This window comes from Triticum dicoccoides, chromosome 6A (genome assembly GCF_002162155.2).
Source record: "Triticum dicoccoides isolate Atlit2015 ecotype Zavitan chromosome 6A, WEW_v2.0, whole genome shotgun sequence".
In the NCBI taxonomy this organism is placed as follows: domain Eukaryota; kingdom Viridiplantae; phylum Streptophyta; class Magnoliopsida; order Poales; family Poaceae; genus Triticum; species Triticum dicoccoides.
In genome coordinates this window covers 564,127,819-564,142,656 of record NC_041390.1, presented here as the reverse complement: position 1 = coordinate 564,142,656, position 14,838 = coordinate 564,127,819, and the positions used below count along the sequence as shown (strand labels likewise).

The window sequence follows — 14,838 nt, the reverse complement described above, 5'->3', positions numbered from 1 at the left end:
AGAACATCATCATCGTCACCATGCCGTTGTGTTGACGAAACTCTCCCTCAACACTCGGCTGGATCAGAGTTTGTGCTGAACTTGGAGGTGCCGTACGTTCGGTACTTGATCGGTCGGATCGTGAAGACGTACGACTACATCAACCACGTTATGCTAACGCTTCCGCTTTCGGTCTACAAGGGTACGTGGACACACTCTCCCCTCTCATTGCTATGCATCACTATGATCTTGCGTGTGCGTAGGATTTTTTTTTGAAATTACTACGTTCCCCAACATCATCAATATCACATTATCGACATCATCAAGACATATCATCGAGATGACGTAACAAATAAACTAGTACTTCAACCAACCATTACCTAATTATCTTAATCTCATAGTTCACACGCACACACCAACATAATTCATCAAGCACATACCACACTGTTCACACAATCAAATAGCACACAGTTCATCTCGCGCAAACCACATAGTTCACACAGTTCAGAGGCACAAAAATACTCAGTAGTTCAACTATTATTTTCAAGCATATAATTACCATAAAACTTATTGTCACGTGAACAACCATCTTTGATGTTGCCTTTCTCAACCTATTTGCAAGGCCCTAACCATCTGCAACATCAAAAGTTGCTATGGGAGCAAACAAATGACTTTCCCTTGGTGCTATGGGAGGCCTGAGTGTTGTAGAAGTGACAACAACTTTTTATCGTGGTGTACAGTCAAAGCATGAGACATGAGTCTTGGAGAATAGGCGGTTGCTTTGTATCTTGTTGTAGGGGACGAAGTAGGAGACCTTAGTGTTGCGTATGAGGCAACATGAACCCGTGTTGCTGCACATGTAGTACCTTTTTCCCTTTGTGGTGCATAGGAGGCGTCTAGAGCACTTGGTGATGCACATGCAGCATGTTTTTCCCTTGGAAGAAAAACTAGTTCCAGCTATCGGGAGAAATATATACGGATAGATGCGAGAAGGATAACTAAGTAGTCATAGATGAAAAAATGTGAACGTACTCATTTGTAAAGAACTAATCATAGATAACAATCACGGAGAGCAAAAACTCAAACAAGACAAGTACCGAAAGGAATGCTAGCTAAGAAAGAACCAATGTTGATCAATGGCGACAAGTAATTTGTTTAGCCAGTTCACACATCTGCCAAAGTGCTATGCCTAGTTGGAGGGACAGGTGATTGAAGACATGAGAAAATCTCTCTCCATCATATTCTCTTCAACGTGCAGTTCTTCAAACTTCAGTTGATTTACTTTTGATAGAATACTCAAGGCAACCTCCAAACTTTCACAAAGAAAGTCCTCAGGAAACCACAATCACACTTGGTTACTCAGATCGACACCTATCCATCTAGCGGGTGTGCAACTCACAAAGAGTAATAGGTCACCATTTAGTATCAACTTAGTTTTGTGTGATGCTCAATCACTTAACTAAACTGCATGGTATCTCACGTTGCTGCAGGAATCGGTTGAAATACATTTCAATGGGATTTGATTGTGTGGAATATAAATATTTATACTGATAACACGTGAAGCTAAATTAAAAATACATACGACTTATTATTATTATTATGTATAATTGTAAAATATTAATTGAACGCATGGTTGCATTTGGTATTGGGTCTTTTCCCATGCATGGTTGCATGTTGAGGTGGGCCTTATCTCATCCATAATTGTATGATGATGTGGCATATGCTTGCACGTTGAGATAAATAAGTTACTTCTGATCACTCTCTTAGGTATATCTAATTCAAGTTATGGGTTTTCTCTCGGTGAAATCTCTCAAAAGAGGGACTGCTTTGACAAACTCTTGTCAATTCAGCGAGCAACCAACCAGTGAAGGTTGGGGGTTGGGTGGCTATTTATAGCCAAAGCAATCCTGAGGTGTGAGATGACCAATCAAGGCATGTGCCTCGCAACGGTCAACCAACACGTGTCCAACGATCTGATTTCAAACTCACGTGGCAAATTTACTTGAGGTACAAGTAAAGCTGACTCTACTGCCCTTGATTTTCACTCGCGGTCTAGAAGAACCTCATCTTTGACTTTGAAGAAAAACGCGACGCACAAAGATATTTCTCTTGACTTTACTCGGAGATAGGTTTATGATTGCGTATTCAATAAAGACCTAAACGTGGACTAATTTGGACCCCCCCTAATAGTATGATTTGCCCTATGACTCAAATGAAATAATTGAAACAAAGAGAAAGAACTACGCCTTCTTGTTGTCTTCATTCTTCTTCCGCAGTCAATTGTTCCTCGGACAAGATACCGAACCAATCGCTCTCAACAACATTTTTTAGGGGCCATCTTTGATACCCAATCTACTCAATAGCATACTTCTCAATAGCTTGACAATCTTCTGTAAAGATGTAGCAATCTTCTCTACAACGCTCGCAATATTCTCAGAAGTTTTAGCAAACTTATCAATAATTCAAAGTACCATTTTTACTCTTTGCACACTAGCATACATATTAGTCTCTCAATTGTTTTGTTCAACAATCTCCAAGACACTCAGTGGGTAGTAGATGTACCTACACTTATCTCCCACCTAGCCTCCTTTGTTATGCTCCTTGTCCCTTAGTATTTCGGCGACAACTTGGATCTTACTCACTCTGTCATGGTTTGAATTGTCGCAGCCCTAAGATCTAATATGTATCTGTTGAAGATTTTACTAACGTTTTAACAACTAGATCAGTCTTGCAGTTAAAGTCCATTCCATTCCTAGCCCAAGGCTTCCGTGCTGATCCCCCCACCCCCGCGTAGATGGCACGAGCTTTGACATGCACTGTAAGGAGGAAGCTTCCAATATATAAAGGAACCAGAGCCAAAAGTTGGTTGAAAGCCTGAAACACGGAGCTTCCATATAAACTCTCGCAATCCAGTGGATGGAAAACAACCCTAGGCTTGACCAGTCCGACGTGGTCTCCTCTATCGGCTCCACCTCCATTGACATCACATGCTTTTGACCCGTCCCCACATTTGGTTGAATGTTGTCCCTGGCTCGGTCTAGATGTCTGTGCCTCTAAGGCCACTATCGATTGTGCCTAAGAAAACACATAACTACATCTTTTGTTTCAAATTACTTGAAATTTTAATTTTGTCCAAGTCAAACCGGATATATAAGAGCTACAACCACGTACCTCTAATTCGACCCCTCAAACATCCGTGGACGCGTCCGATCAGTGAGGGGCGTGTCCGTTTTGAGCCCCTATTTGTCTGTCCGCGCAACCACAATCCTCATTTTCTTCCTCAAATGTCCGGTTACTTGCACATGATTGGTGAAGATAAAAGAGAGAGAATGAAAATAATGAATGAAGAAAGAAAAAAGGTTGTCCCAGGTAGGGTCGCGTCCTACGCGACGGACTGACTGGGCGCGTCCGCGAGCCCTCATATCCTCCCTACATCTGGGATGGATATGAGGGTTCGCGGACAGCCCGGACATATAGAGATGATATGAGGAGTCTGGTTGGGTCTTTTTTTTCCTTCTCTCTCCTGTTCGGTCACCGATCGGGCACGTCCGCGGGTGTATGAGAGATGGTTTGAGGGATTCGACTGTAAATGTTCTAAGAAATATGCTAATGTCTATAACATCAAATGCAAATATTATCACAAAGCTGGAATAGCTCAGTTGGCTAGAGCGTGTGGCTGTTAACCACAAGGTTGGAGGTTCAAGCCCTCCTTCTAGCGGAATTTTTTTGGGGGAATAAAATGGGTTGTCCTTCTCTATATCTTTTCCGTTATTTTCATAAAACATGAAAATATATCATACAGTGAATCTAATAAAACTAAGTTGATGTTGTTGATGATAACATGTTTTTTCATAAACTTAGGCAACCTTAAAAGTTTAACAACTGAAGTAAATTGTAACAGGAGAGAGCATTATTTCAGCCAATGTGTTTGATCGTCGACTCACCCATGGCATGGGCACAATAAGGTGCGCAAAACAATTGTTACCAGCCAATGTTGCGGATGACACACACAGTTTCGGAACAAAAACGTTCTTGCTAGAACGAAGTGCTCTCTCCAAGTGTCTAACCAAAACACCCATCAGATCTTCTTAAGGTCTAAGGATTGGCGTTGACAATCGGGCGACCGTTTGTAAACCAAATTAACCCGGGTGGATTATCTTATACTACCACTAAAATATGCATTGCTATTGCTACAAAACTAAACTAAAACACTAGCCAAAGCCCGTGGAATGCGGCGTCCCCATGCCTATCCGGTCCCTAGCGAGTAAAAAACCTGCAAAACCACTCCAGCGTCTGTAGGACTACAAGCAGCAAAAGCTAGCGGCACCCACATTCAGCGGCAGACCATTTCACAAATCAACATGCTTTGTACTACTACTCGTTATTTTACTCTCTACGAGCATCCGATGCAGTCGTGCGCGACGCAAGTCCAAGTGCATCCCACGCAGATAAAGATCACGCGTGCGGGAGCTACAGGACAGGGGAGACACGCGAGAGACACGGCGCAGCGCGGGCAGCCGGTTTAATGTGGCCACAGAGACGTCCTACGAGGCGACAGCCTGGGCGCCCAATCCCTGTCCTTGCATTAAGGATGGATGGACGGACGTAGCAGCAGCGCCACTGCATACCTGTGCCGTATGCGCGGCCGGACGTGGTACGTACGCGTACATAACTATGGGCATCATCATGCGCGGCCGGACGTGGTACGTACGCGTACATAACTATGTACATCACTGGCCTGTTTCCGACCGGCTGGTATAATTAAATACCTACCATGGGTTAGGCTGGTCATAGTGGGGAGTAACTTCGACTAGTAACATACATATGTTACTAGTCTATGTTACTACTTTCATAGTGGGTAGTGTCATAGGTGTGGTAACATAGTTGCCTTCATTTATTACTTTGTAGACTCATTATGCATTGGAAACCGCTATGTGATGGTAACATATTATGTTACTCTATTTGCCTCTCTCCTCATTAAGTACTTGCCACATCATCATTTTTGCTTATGTGGCATCTATGTTACTACCTATGTTACTCCCACTATGACCAGCCTAATGATCAAGTAAGTACTCGTCAGGTACGATCAGCCACAGCCACATCACCCGTGTTTTTACTGGTGTAGTAAGTCAGTACTTTGCACAGTAAAACGGTGCAGTTTCCAGGGTGAGCTATGGATGTTCAGTAGTAGTACTACCCCCGGGAGTAGTGACCCGTACTGGGCGCGAGCTTAACGCGCTGCTAGACTGTTCCTGACTGTAAAACGGTAGCACGCCATCATTGTGCACGGTTAGGTGCTCCTAACACTAACGGGGCTGTAGGAGATTATATATCCAGATCATTGCCACTTGAATGCCGGAGAAAGTTGGGATACTAGATTGTACTACGAGTGTAACCGTTACGGGTGCCCACGCGATCTTTTCCTCCTCTTTTGGAACGGCGCGGCGCCGACCCGACTGAGATCGCGCCGAGGCGGGCGAAAACAAGGGAAACGCCATGAGCGGCGATACGACGGTACTGTGGCGTTGTCAGCAGCCTGCCAAACCGCCGAATGCCATTGAGCTGGCTAGTGGCTGGCCGCCCGCCGTGCGAGGAAACGGGAAGACGCCGGGCGCGTTGCCGGTGGCCGGTGTGGCAACGGGGCCATGCGGAGCTACAATCGCCGAACCGTCCACAAGGTCGCTCATGATGATGGCTGGCCGAACGTTCCTGGAGCAGAAGATGCCAAGGCGTCGTCGGCGTCGCTCAGCTGGCCTGAATCATTCGCTCGAAAGGAACACGAGAGCTGCTGCCGCTCCTGCTGTGTTCGGCAGACACGTACGCCAAAATGCGAGTGAAAACAGGATTTTATCATCATTGTTGATGACTGGGCACACGATATTTGTCTTTTTTTTAAGGGGAAGACAAAATATTTGTCGATCGAGAGGGCACGATCTGTCGACATGCACGCACGCACGCACGTACTCCCACACTCACTCACTAGGCCACAGATGGATCCAACGGCCCACGGGCGCCCACGAGGCCCTTCTGACAGGTAGGCCTGCGCGTCCACGTACGTGCGCACGCGTGTCCCTCCGGCTGCACGGCTGGCGCCTGGCGGGCGGCCGTCTGTCCGGCAGCGGCTGCTGGTGCTGGTGCTCGACGAGCAGTGAGCGGGCGGATTCACTCACGAGCGCGTCGTGAGGCGTAGTACGTGGGGCCAGTCCGGCCGGCGACGCGCCTAGCCGCTTCACCACCAGCTGGCGGCTAGCCGTACGCTACGCTACGCAGATCTCTAGGCGACGCCGGAAACAACACGTCGGATCGGATGAGGATGGGATGGCGCCCTATCGCGCGCATTAAAACGTGCGGATCGCGCCCTACGGAGATGGGCCGGCCAGTGGGTCCTGCACTTTCGCTCGCTTGGGCGGTGCCCTACCAAGATGGGCCTAGCAGGCTAATGATAATACGCGCAGCGAGGATCCGGGAGGACACGGGAGACTGGGGCGGCCTTAACTCGCCCATCAGCTTTACTGGGTCGTCATACCCTCTAACCCACTATTTGCTAGTAGGGCCTGAGAACTGAAAAGACCAACGCGGTAAATGCATTTCTGAAGTGCTGTGAGACCTTTTACTAAAAAAAAAGTGCATGAGACCTGCCAGATCGCGTCGCTGAAGCAGATCGACGGCCAGCTGCTCCGCCCGATCCACCATTTCCGTGCAGATGGCCATGGGTTAACATAAGGAGCACTGTTCCACGGTCTCGTCTCGCTTCTTTTGCCAACCACATTCCACCAAGCGCCAGCCCAACGCCAGTGGCAAAGGCAGCCGCGACGGACAAACCTGATATACTGTGCTCCGACAGTACCGAAGTACCCCCAGTGCACTGTGCCTGCCTACACCGGATCCAGGAAGCAGCCCGCGAGTGACCCCGCAACGTACTTCAGAAAAGCTGGAGCGGCCCAGCCCGCACCCAACGTTCGTATTCCTTCCCGTTCCCGTGCTGCCCAGCCGAGCGAGCGAAGCAGCTTTCAAACGCCTCGAGAAGCCAACCCCTGCTTTTACCCACTCCCGCAGCCCCCACTTTACCCCGTCCGGCCGCGATCACCGAACTGCCCCCGCGGCGTCGCGCGCGGGCGCGCTCACGCAACGGTCCCCGAGGGACAAAGCGACGGGGCAAAAGGGTCATTCGGCCTCGCGGCCACAGCTGGGCGCGAGCAGGAGCACGCGAAAAGCCAGCTGTCAGTGACCGTTCGGGCCAAGGACGCCCCCGTCTTTACTTTGGCCGCAGAAAGAAAGAAGCCAGCGGCGCCCCTCATTCATACGTCACGCGGTGCCCCGTCCCTCGGTACCATGCCCACCACCTTTGCGGTGCTCCACTGTCTCTCCCTCTATAAAACCCGAGCTCACTCCCCACCAGTCCATCACCGGCTCACGAGCTGATACAGAGCATCCTAGGCAAGAGGAGGAGAGACCCACCGCCTCAGAGCTGCGGCAATGGCGTCCTTCGGTTCCATGGCGGTGGCGCTCGTGGTGTGCGCAATGCTGCTGCAGTCCTGCGGGGCCACGAGGAGGCTGCAGGCGCTGGTGCAGGAGCAGCCCATCACCATGAAGTACCACAAGGGCGCGCTCCTCTCCGGCCGCATCGCCGTCAACCTCGTCTGGTACGGCAACTTCTCCGCGCCGCAGCGCGCCATCGTCACCGACTTCGTCTCGTCGCTCGCCTCCGCGTCCCCGGCGCCGGCCCCGCAGCCGGAGCCGTCCGTGGCCACCTGGTTCAAGACGGCGCAGAAGTACTACGCCAGCTCCAAGGCCCGCTTCCCGGCGCTGGCCCTCGGCTCCCACGTCTTCGACCGGTCCTACTCCCTCGGCAAGCACCTCCGGGAGCGGGACCTCGTCCGGCTCGCGGCGCGCGGCGGGCCCAGCCGCGCCATCAACGTGGTGCTCACGGCCGACGACGTGGCCGTCGACGGCTTCTGCATGAGCCGCTGCGGCTCCCACGGCGCGTCCCCGCGGTCCCGTGCGGGTCGGTTCGCGTACGTGTGGGTGGGCAACCCGGCGACGCAGTGCGCCGGGCAGTGCGCGTGGCCGTTCCACCAGCCGCAGTACGGCCCGCAGACGGCGCCTCTCGCGCCGCCCAACGGCGACGTCGGCGTCGACGGCATGGTGGTGTCCCTCGCGTCCATGATCGTCGGCACCGTCACCAACCCCTTCGGCAACGGCTTCTTCCAGGGCCCCGCCGAGGCGCCGCTGGAGGCCGCCACGGCGTGCGCCGGGGTGTACGGCAAGGGGGCGTACCCCGGCTACGCCGGCTCGCTGCTCGTGGACCCGGCCACCGGCGCCAGCTTCAACGCGAACGGAGCCCACGGCCGGAAGTACCTGGTCCCGGCGCTCGTCGACCCCGACACGTCCGCCTGCTCCACCTTGGGGTAGGCTCGTACGTGTAGGACCATGATGGTGTGTGTGTAGTTATAGTTGCGGTGGCGTTGTTGCTGTGTGGAGAGTGTTCCACCTTCCACGCGCGTGCTGATGTTAATCTGTGTGCCTGTAGAGGCGTTGAGATGAAATTCTTTCATTTGTTGAATGAAAAAAGTTTACTACTCCCTCTGTAAACTAATATAAGAGCGTTTAGATCACTACTTTAGTATTCTAAACGCTCTTATATTAGTTTACGGAGGGAGTATTAATGTAAGAGAGCATTGTTCGGAAACTAACATTGTTACTAGTATCATTTTGGTGCTCACGGTGGGAATTTACAGCAGAAATTCGAGCAGCCAATGGCATGCATAGTACTTCATTAAAATACCGAGGGAAGGGATATACTCGCAGGTCACGTGTGCAAAGCCCTGGTTCGCAGTTGATAACCATACAGGTGACCTCCAGCTAACATCAATAACCAATTATATAGTTGTCAGCTTAATAAAGTAAAAGAGATGGCTCCGGGGACTGTGAGATGCGCGAGCATGTCCCCTGTGTCATGTGCGAGCAGAAACCTTTTGCTTTACTACTCTGGAAAAGATAGGGCCCGCAAGGTCAAAAAGATGACACCGAAAATGTAGAGATTCAGAACTAACAAAACTGCAGTGGTTAGCGTTGAAATAAAAGTCTAGCGTTGAACAAGAGGAAGCCCGGCGATGTCTGCGGTGTCACAGTGAAATGCAGAATAAGGGAAATGCATGGAACGCTGGTGTGATATTGAAGCGCTTTCCAAGTTAATTAAAGTTTTACAGATGACGGGAACACAAGCCGATCTTAGCTCAGTTGGTAGAGCGGAGGCCTTTTACATTTTCCTGATTACATACTCCCTCCATTTCTAAATATAGGGTGTATAGTTTTTGATACGAAAATTAAAGAACGCACGTGGAGGGAAAATTTCACAACTTTTGGGCGAGATTTCACCTGACTAATTGACATGAGAAAACAGAGGACCTTGCCTAATATAAGGAAATGTAATCAAATCTCTAAAAAAAATTATCCTAACAAGTGGTGCAATGCAATACATCTTATATTTCAGATTTTTTCTCAAAAATCTATACACCCTATATCAAGGAACGGATGGAGTATAACACAAAGCATGCCAAAAATGTTCTTCAATGATGTATTTACATATAGAGCAATGATTCAAATAAGATCAGTTGCAAATTAAGATCTATTTGATGTGCTTCAGGAAAGTGTTCTTTAGCTTCATTCCCATGGTATTTGAGCAAGTATAATAAAAATTTCTTTTTCAACTCATAACCACCTTCCACAAAACAATATACACATAGTTACCATGAATTCACGTGGAAGATGCAAAGAATGTGCAACATAGAATTATCTCTGTTCAAACTGAACGAACCAATTCTTTACATTTCTAGGGGAGCACAAAATCAAAAGAAAAATAATTGGACACATCCTTGCAAATTAATAAATTATTATCTTGAATATAGTGACAATAAAATAAATGCTTGTATCTTGAACGTTATGGTGATAAAAATATATAAATTACTTGTTGTGCTTGTTGGAAAACCAGCGGGTAATATACGTTGCCAAATATATTTATTAGAATTCCAGCCGGGTTGAGCTATTTCGAGTGCTTCACTGAAATCCCTAGAAAATCTCAATAATTTCAATGCAACTCTAAGAATTATAATCTCTAATGATTGCGATGTAGCAGGATGGCCCAAGCCATATAAGGTACACATGTTGTTGATAAAGTAGTTAAAGAATGTATATGGAGGCAAAATCTGCGAGAGGTGGATATTAGAAACCATACAATAATGATAATGTTGCATGATGAAATGTTGTTTTCTACCCCAGTCCAACTATGAAACAATGTTGCCAATGTATGATCTCGTGTTGAATCTAACATGGCGGACAGAGCAGTACAAATGTTTAGAAACATGTTGATACTAATGACTATATAATATAATTCTGATAACCTACACAAAACTATAGATGCATGAAGTGTACAAGAGGGTCTATCAATAATAAGACATCACCGCATGTCAGTATATGTACGACCATGTTTAAACAATCGTTGTCCATAGACGGCTCCATTGAATGGGGTCTCGAGCTTTGCACCCATCCATTTGTTAAAAACATAACAACGTATATTAGCGCTTAATATTTTTTAATGTTTCTATGCACGTAGTGCCATGCCACTATGTGTGTTAGTCACTATTAAAAATGCTATGACCTATACTTAGTCAAATAAAGCATAATTTAAATTACATAAAATAGACACTCCTATATGCATATTCAAACTCAGTTCCATACGTATATTATGATTTGTAACCATGGAGCGAATATTTTATGAGAGATTTATGAACAATCAAAAAATGCCTTATATTTTAGAATATATTTTGAAATGAGGAGAGTATGGTATATTCAAGAAAATGAAACTAAATAACTTCATGGTACATGTGTTGCACATTTCATGAGCACCACATAATGAGGGTCAAACAAATGGAACAACTCACCCTGACACCCCGTCCACCCAGGACCAGGAACAGATGGAATCATGTAGATTTGATCTCATCTCATTTCCTATCCATGTGTACTCGCAAACCACCGCTCGTAGAATCACACTTATACTTCCAATTTTATTTTATTTTCAAACGAGGCAAAAGATTTGCTATTTTCATTGATTAAGAAGAAGAGAGTTGCCCAGTTAATTAACGAAAAACCAGGGGAAAACCATTACAACTCGCCCATCGAAAAGGGCAATCCGCCGGACCTGGCACTCACAAGACCCCACACACCGCCGAGGAGAGGACACCGTCACGACAACCAACAATGTCATTGGCATCGCCTCTCCGCGAGCAAGCGTCTCCAATTTCCTCGCTGACGACCCATCAAGACCCCTCCGAACAAACGGGACCCGAGGACCAAGTTAACCTAAGCCAAACAATCAGCCACAAACGTCGAGGACCGGCAGCTCCGATTTTGTTGATGAGCTTCATAGGAGAAAGTTGCAAGCCTCGCACCGACCTAGTCCAGCGCGACTGAGGGAGTCCTGGATTAGGGGGTGTCCGGATGGCCGGACTATACCTTCGACCGGACTCCTGTACTATGAAGATACAAGATTGAAGACTTCGTCCCGTGTCCGGAAGGGACTTTCCTTGGCGTGGAAGGCAAGCCTGGCGATACGGATATGTAGATCTCCTACCATTGTAACCGACTCTGTGTAACCCTAGCCCTCTCCGGTGTCTATATAAACCGGAGAGTTTTAGTCCGTAGGACGAACAACAATCATACCATAGGCTAGCTTCTAGGGTTTAGCCTCTCTGATCTCGTGGTAGATCTACTCTTGTACTACCCATATCATCAATATTAATCAAGCAGGACGTAGGGTTTTACCTCCATCAAGAGGGCCCGAACCTGGGTAAAACATCGTGTCCCCTGCCTCCTGTTACCATCCGGCCTAGACGCACAGTTCGGGACCCCCTACCCGAGATCCGCCGGTTTTGACACCGACATTGGTGCTTTCATTGAGAGTTCCTCTGTGTCGTCACTTTTAGGCCCGTTGGCTTCTCCGATCATCAACAGCGATGCGATCCAGGGTGAGACTTTTCTCCCCGGACAGATCTTCGTATTCGGCGGCTTTGCACTGCGGGCCAATTCGCTTGGTCATCTGGAGCAGATAGAAATTCACATTAAATAGGGCACCATCTAAATCCGTTGAGACGACACCGTACGAATTATGGTTTGGCAAGAAACCTAAGCTGTCATTTCTTAAAGTTTGAGGTTGCAATGCTTATGTGAAAAAGTTTCAACCTGATAAGCTCAAACCCAAATCGGAGTAGTGCATCCTCATAGGATACCCAATAGAAAATGTTGGGTACACCTTCTATCACAGATCTGAAGGCAAGATATTCGTTGCTGAGAATGGACCCTTTCTAGAGAAAGAGTTTCTCTCAAAAGAAGTGAGTGGGAGGAAAGTAGAACTTGATGAGGTAACTGTACCTGCTCCCTTATTGGAAAGTAGTTCATCACCAAAATCTGTTCCTGTGACTACTACACCAATTAGTGAGGAAGCTAATGATGATGATCATGTAACTTCAGATCAAGTTACTACCGAACATCATAGGTAAACCAGAGTGAGATCCACACCAGAGTGGTGCGGTAATCCTGTTCTGGAGGTCATGTTACTTGACCATGACGAGCCTATGAACTATGAGGAAGCGATGATGAGCCCAGATTCCGCGAAATGGCTTGAGGCCATAAAATCTGAGATAGGATCCACGTATAAGAACAAAGTGTGGACTTTGGTTGACTTGCCCGATGATCAGCAAGCCATTAAAAAATGGATCTTCAAGAGGAAGACGGACGGTGATAGTAGTGTTACTATCTACAAAGCTAGAATTGTCGCAAAAGGTTTTCGACAAGTTCAAGGTGTTGACTACGATGAGAGTTTCTCACTCGTTCTATGCTTAAGTCTGTCCGAATCATGTTAGCAATTGCCGCATTTTATGAAATCTGGCAAATGGATAAACAAAACCGCATTCCTTAATGGATTTATTAAAGAAGAGTTGTATATGATGCAACCAGAAGGTTTTGTCAATCCTAAAGGTGCTAAGAAAATATGCAAGCTCCAGCGATCCATCTATGGACTGGTGCAAGCATCTCAGAATTGGAATATACGCTTTGATAAGTTGATCAAAGCATATAGTTTTATATAGACTTGCGGTGAAGCCTGTATTTATAAGAAAGTGAGTGGGAGCACTACAACATTTCTGATAAGTATATGTGAATGACATATTGTTGATCGGAGATAATGTAGAATTATTCTGCAAAGCATAAAGGAATGTTTGAAAGGAGTTTTTCAAAGAAAGACCTCGGTGAAGCTGCTTACATATTGAGCATCAAGATCTATAGAGATAGATCAAGACGCTTGATAAGTTTTTCAATGAGTACATACCTTGACAAGATTTTGAAGTAGTTCAAAATGGAACAGTCAAAGAAGGAGTTCTTGCCCGTATTACAAGGTGTGAAGTTGAGTAAGACTCAAAACCCAACCACGGCAGAAGATAGAGAGAGAATGAAAGTCATTCCTTATGCCTCAGTCATAGGTTCTTATTGGGTTGGCGTATTTCGAGATTAGGATTTGTCACTCCGATTATCGGAGAGGTATCTCTAGGCCCTTTCGGTAATGCACATCACTTAAGCCTTGCAAGCATTGCAACTAATAAGTTAGTTGCGGGATGATGTATTACGGAACGAGTAAAGAGACTTGCCGGTAACGAGATTGAACTAGGTATTGAGATACTGACGATCGAATCTCGGGCAAGTAACATACCGATGACAAAGGGAACAACGTATGTTGTTATGCGGTCTGACCGATAAAGATCTTTGTAGAATATGTGGGAGCCAATATGAGCATCCAGGTTCCGCTATTGGTTATTGACCAGAGACGTGTCTCGGTCATGTCTACATAGTTTTCGAACCCGTAGGGTCCACACGCTTAAGGTTTCGATGACAGTTATATTATGAGTTTATGAGTTTTGATGTACCGAAGGAGTTCAGAGTCCCGGATGAGATTGGGGACATGACGAGGAGTCTCGAAATGATCGAGACGTAAAGATCGATATATTGGACGACTATATTCGGACATCGGAAAGGTTCCGAGTGATTCGGGTATTTTTCGGAGTACCGGAGAGTTACAGGAATTCGCCGGGGAGTATATGGGCCTTATTGGGCCATACGGGAATAGAGGAGAGAGGCCAAAAGGAAGGAGGCGCGCGCCCCCTTCTGGTCTGAATTGGACAAGGGGTGCAGCCCACTGTTCCTTGTTCCTCTCCCCCTCTTTCTTCTCTCCTACTCCAACAAGGAAAGGAGGAGTCCTACTCCCGGTGGCAGTAGGAGTCCCCCCTTGGCGCGCCCTCCTCCTAGGCCGGCCGCCTCCCTCTCTTGCTCCTTTATATACGGGGGCAGGGGTGCACCCCATAGACACAACAGTTGATCATTGATCTCTTAGCCGTGTGCGGTGCCCCCCTCCACCATAGTCCTCGATAATATTGTAGTGGTGCTTAGGCGAAGCCCTGCAACAGTAGAACATCAAGATCGTCACCACGCTGTTGTGCTGACGGAACTCTTTCCCGACATTCTGCTGGACCGGAGTCCAGGGATCGTCATCGAGCTGAACGTGTGCTAGAACTCGGAGGTGCCGTAGTTCGGTGCTTGATCGGTCGGGCCGTAAAGACGTACGACTACATTAACCGCGTTGTGCTAACGCTTCCGCTTTCGGTCTACGAGGGTACGTGGACAACAATCTCCCCTCTCGTTGCTATGCGTCACCATGATCTTGCGTGAGCGTAGGATTTTTTTTGAAATTACTACGTTATCCAACAGTTTGCTCATCAATAACAATGTACTCCCTCTGTAAACTAATATAAGAGC

The 14,838-nt window shown here is 47.3% G+C and overlaps 1 protein-coding gene and 1 non-coding gene across 2 annotated transcripts; both read left to right on the top strand.

The window, feature by feature from the left end:
• The first annotated feature begins 3,623 nt into the window (after positions 1–3,623).
• Positions 3,624–3,697, top strand: TRNAN-GUU. Its single transcript has one exon. It is a non-coding gene; the product is annotated as a tRNA-Asn (tRNA).
• A 3,577-nt stretch (positions 3,698–7,274) lies between these two features.
• On the top strand, positions 7,275–8,563 carry LOC119317947 (protein PHOSPHATE-INDUCED 1 homolog). Its single transcript, XM_037592454.1, has one exon. It carries the CDS (start codon positions 7,456–7,458, stop codon positions 8,389–8,391), a length of 936 nt encoding a protein of 311 aa, XP_037448351.1. The 5' UTR covers positions 7,275–7,455; the 3' UTR covers positions 8,392–8,563.
• Positions 8,564–14,838: the final 6,275 nt, after the last annotated feature.